Here is a 5000-nt window from a genome sequence, read left to right as displayed (position 1 = left end):
ATCTACCACCCTTCTATCCACCACCCTCTCCCATGTGTACCTATGTTTGACTTTCTTCCTAAACATTGCATTTGCTATCACCAACTCTCTAGACACATCACCATCAACTCTCTACTATGATTTTTTCCTAGAACTCCACTTTTCCCAACCACTCCGTCTATTGGTTCATTTCGTACCCTAGCATTAATATCTCCCAATACCACTACATTGACAATTCTCCCTAAACCTTGTATGCACTCATTGAAATATATCTAAAAAAAAAATTCCTTTCCTCCACACTCTTCTCACTACCAGGCTCATATGCACTTATAAAAACCCACATCTCCCTTCCCATTTTCACCATCATCCACATTAACCTTTAAGAAATTTCCTTCCACTCCACCACACCTTTACCTCATAGGATGAGAATCAGCGGTTTAAGCAATATGAACATTGCAGCACTCTCTCTAACCCCAGTAATACTACCGGTTCATCCCTCGAGTAACCTTTTTCCCCCCAGTAATACTACATGTTCATTCCTCGAACATCTTTTCTCATAGAAAACGTCGTCATTTTAGTCTACATATCTTGCTCAACTCACTGTTTGAAATTCATCAGTCTGCCAATCATACTTTTTTTCTGTACAAAACAATATCTTTCTTTTCTTTAACCTCCACTCCCCTACTCTTGTATTTGCTTCTCTTATCCTCTTAGTTTATATACAAGATAAACAATCATGGTGAAGTAACACACTCCTATCTCAGATAGACATCTCGCTTTCCTTATTCCTCACCTGTACACATACTTGCATCCATCATAGAAGCTCTTCATTATCTCTGATTCCCCCCAAAGACTTTAAGGTTACTCAATGACACTTTTGAAGAAAAAGGGATACTTAAAGCTATAGATCTATTAGCAAACTTCGAGATGATTGGTCAGAGATTAATATAAATTCTTATTTCATTTTCGTTTTTTTAGGGCGTCACGTTGGCTCTCCGAGAGTTGGTTCCTCCGCCCCCTTCACACCCTCCCCCGCCCGGCCAACCCAACCTCATTAATGAAGATTCAAGTGGATCAGACAAAAGTAAAGCCCTTGAAGAGGTAATTAATTTTCTTTGTATATGTTCATGGGTACTTTCCTTTATAAAGGGGAAGAAGCCTACTGGTATATTGATAGATAGAGTGATATATAGAAAGAGAAATAGATAAATATGTTGATATTTTTTGTGTGTTTATGTGTGGTTATCAATTCTGATACCTCTTTTTTCTCTTTGACTCCTCGATACCTAGCTGCCGTACGGATGTTATTCAGCAACGCGAGTGGCGTCGCCAAGATTACATCACTCTGTCACCTCAGGCGACATGGGGAGCTACGCTGGTTCGAGCAACACATACCAAAGCATAGAAGGGTTGATGGAAGGCCTCCAGCAACAACAGCAGCAGCAAGAAGAAGAGGAAGCATGTTGCGTCCTTCAGCAGCGTCACTCCCATAGATGTTCGACTTCCTCGTCTTCCTGCTCCCGTTGCCGCCACTCCCGACCTGCGCCTTGCCACCACCATCACCATGGCCACCGACATCATCACCGCCACGCCGCCGCAGGGTCCGGCAGCTGCAATGCGCTTCACCGATCCTTACATTCCCTTGGTCACCGCTCCTGCTGCTCCCAGGAGTACAGCATCGGTTACTCCTCTCCCCCCTTACTTACCAACTCCCCCACCCCGTACGAAACCTCCCTCCCCACCTTCCTGCCTCAAAAGTACCGCCCCAATTTCTATGGGCCTATGTCCCCGCCGCTGTCACCCATGCGCCACGGAGCCAATCTTTGCACGAGCACTCTTCGGCGTGGCCCGCGAAGAATGAAGTCTCTTGAAAGCGACGCTCTTCTGCACGCGGGTAGCGGAGGCGGTGGTGGAGGCAGGAGCGTTAGTGGAGGTGGAGGAGGCTCCTCGTCCATACCGGACCACTCCGTATACGGAGGGTCAGTGAGATCAGACGTGGGCACCGAGGACCTGTGTGGGTCGTCGGTTCGGGAGGGGGACAGCACATGCGGCGATGGGTCAGTACGGTCCTCTCGGGGAGCCGACGGGGCCGAGGGTGAATCTGTCTACAACTTCGAGTACAATACGGAAACGGAAAACAGCCGGGGAAGTGAGGACGAGAGAAGTCACCAAGGGGAGCAGGATCAGCCGAAGAAGATGGTGAAACAGAGTAAGAAGGCGACAACGCTCCCTTGTTCTTCAGACTCGAGTGCGATGGATGGTACAGCAAGTGACGTTGTCTCTTGTGGGTCGTGTGAAGAGACCACGGCGTCATTTTATGCCTCCTGCGACAAACAGACCAAACTTTAAAGCTAAGTAATTGCTTATCCCATGCCTGCCAATGTCAAGCATAGAAAACCATTAGGTCTTTATCCCAAGGTCATATCGGATCTGAGAGTAAAGTCTTGTGGACAGGTTAGTTCCAGGAATCAGCTGCCAAAGTAATCTGGTTGACTACAAGCTTTAGGCTGTTTGGTCTCGTAAGGTGTGAATGACTCAGGCCATGAAATTTGGTTAGCTCAAAGCATGGAGAATTTTGCTTTGATAAGATCCGTATACCACTTGAGACCATGCATTTAAAATCATGGTAGTGGTGTATAACCATCCCATTAGGTTCGGGATCCAGGACGAGAGAAGTCACCCCAGATCCAGATAATTTTGTATGGTTAAATAAGTAGAACGGACTTTCTTTATTTGATTGTAACACAGTAATAAAAATTGGATGGGTTTATACACCAGGTCATATTGCTCATATAGGTCCAAACACTGGGCCCCTTGGTCCAGTTAGGTCCAGGTACCAAGTCATACAGTTCAACTGAGTCTAAACACTAGACCACATAGTTGGCTGGAGTTTAAGATACAACCATCCAATATTGAAAGTACATGCAAATCATCTTACCAGACCATGTGGCCTCATAGAATTCAAGTTCAGGCCTCTGTTGGTTAAGACTTTGGTTTCATGATCTGTTGTGTTCAAAAACCTTTCCTGTCTTAGGTTGACTAAGTCTCAGAGTCAAAGTGGTATATATCGATTGATTTCATGTGCAGAATATACAAACGGCTACCCGATAACACTACAGGTACCAGTTGATATCAGTGACACACCCTGATAAACACTAGTGCCTTAGATTGGTACTATGTTTATAGTCCATTAGGCATCAAAGCTCCAATGTCGGTAAGTGACAGAACTATAATTCTGCTGGCACTAGATCCATCAGCCAATAAATCTCAGGCATAAGGTCTGATGAACACAAGGATCTTGATTCAATTACCGTATATCCCATAAGGGTGTGATCACAAAGTTCATGACAAAGTGGGTATCGTACAAGAAATCTTTAGGTTAATGTGATCATTTCTAGAAAATGAAATAGCAAATGCTCTGAAAGAACGTGAAACTGACCTTTTAGAATAGTGATAATAATAATGATGATAATAATAATAATAATAACAAATCTTCCAGGCGAGTGCTATACATCTATATTCATTGAAAAAGAAAGCACCAGTGGTAAGATTTGAATCAGCGCGTGCCCAAGTTAGGGTGAATAGCAAATCACTAATCCATTGGATATAATGTATATTATGTTTGAGTCTATGTTGAAATCAGATCAATGGTCTTACGAGTACTACACCTCTGGCTGAGTGATTACCAGACTCATGGATCAGCAAATGTCATACCCATTTTCCTTTGGCTCCTAGACTCAATGCCATCAAATACTATGTGCAAGTTACAGTGGGTTTAAGTTTTATAGCCAAGTTGCTAACAAACCCAAGTGCTAGTGTACAGTTCATTGTTGATTAACAGAAGTCCAGATTCACCATTAAGATGAAAAACTACATACATAATTTGGCTACTAATTGGTCTATGACCCTCTTTGTAGCAGAATCGTAGTAGGTTTAGTAATAGGCCCACGTATCCATGAACATTGGATCCATGTTCCCATAAATATTCTTCTCATGATCCAGAGGAAGTAAATTCTCTAACCAACAATTACTATGCCCATCATATGATGGGTATTTAGAGCAATGATTAGATGGGTAGTTGATCTACGGTGAGTTTGGAATACTACTGGAACTATGGTCGGGTAAGCTTTATATCCATGGTTCTACCTCACAGACAGCATGATCCGATGACCTGAAAGACGACGGAATGGTTCAAGGGGTTCTAAGCTTTATGCATGGTTGAGTTCGAGCTACAGAAGTTGAGCAGCTCGGCCATGAAGCTCCTGAATGACCTGTCAGGGGTAACACTAATCAAAATGTAGTACGTCCTCGCGTGCATGACGTCCTTCAACTTCTTTTCAGAAAGGCAGCAGGATTCAAAGGAGATTCGGTATTGCAGAGGAGTCGATGAAGTGTTACACATCAGTGATAGAGTTTGAGCAGCAACACTTAGCCCAGTAAATGTTCACCTGTCTGATGATTGGTTTAGTTTGCATAAAGAAAACAGTGTTGTGCAATACAAATATACAGGGTCTTGCATCGCGCTTGCTTCTTCTGTAAAAAAGAAAATGAATACATTCCTGTTGCCATCATAGAGGAACTATTCTTCTATTGAAAGACTGTGCAGTGGGACAAATATTCGTTCAATGCAGAGTTGTTGAGAGTGGCTCAATTGTTAGGCGGAGTACATGTTTATAAGTGGTTAACTTTCGAAGGAGTGAAATGCGTATCGTTTTAACACGTAGAGTGTTTAATCGGGTGTATTTCGTTTCCACTCAGGTGGCTGAATGTAAAGAAACTGTGTTAAAAGAGTATAGAGACACAATGTAAGTGTTCTGTGAATAGTAAAACAAGTGCTCTGGTGAAACTCAGAGCAAGGGAGCAATTGCTCCACTGAGATCTGAAGTATCGAATCATTCATTCCATTTACGGACTATAGTTTAATGACTTTTTTTTTAATGGAGTGCTGTGGTGCAGTAGCTTTACTGATAAGGAACAGTGATGCAGTAGTCAACTTTACCGGTGAAGAGAGACTGCTGTGC

The 5000-nt window shown here is 43.2% G+C and overlaps 1 protein-coding gene across 1 annotated transcript in view; it reads left to right on the top strand.

Annotated features, from left to right (window-relative positions):
- The window catches only part of LOC143026993 (roundabout homolog 2-like), a 707397-nt gene that overhangs the window by 699952 nt on the left and 2445 nt on the right, over positions 1–5000 (top strand). Inside the window, exons 14-15 of the mRNA XM_076187804.1 lie at positions 958–1080; positions 1270–5000. The exon at positions 1270–5000 is cut by the window's right edge and continues 2445 nt beyond it. Of these exons, the coding sequence (XP_076043919.1) occupies positions 958–1080; positions 1270–2328 (1182 nt within the window). The 3' untranslated portion in view covers positions 2329–5000. The remainder of the gene's footprint in view (positions 1–957; positions 1081–1269) is intronic.

The sequence above is a fragment of the Oratosquilla oratoria genome, chromosome 7 (genome assembly GCF_046742065.1).
Source record: "Oratosquilla oratoria isolate Oo_2021 chromosome 7, ASM4674206v1, whole genome shotgun sequence".
Classification (NCBI taxonomy): domain Eukaryota; kingdom Metazoa; phylum Arthropoda; class Malacostraca; order Stomatopoda; family Squillidae; genus Oratosquilla; species Oratosquilla oratoria.
The sequence above is the reverse complement of the archived record's forward strand: the minus strand, read 5'-3'. Positions and strand labels throughout refer to the sequence as shown.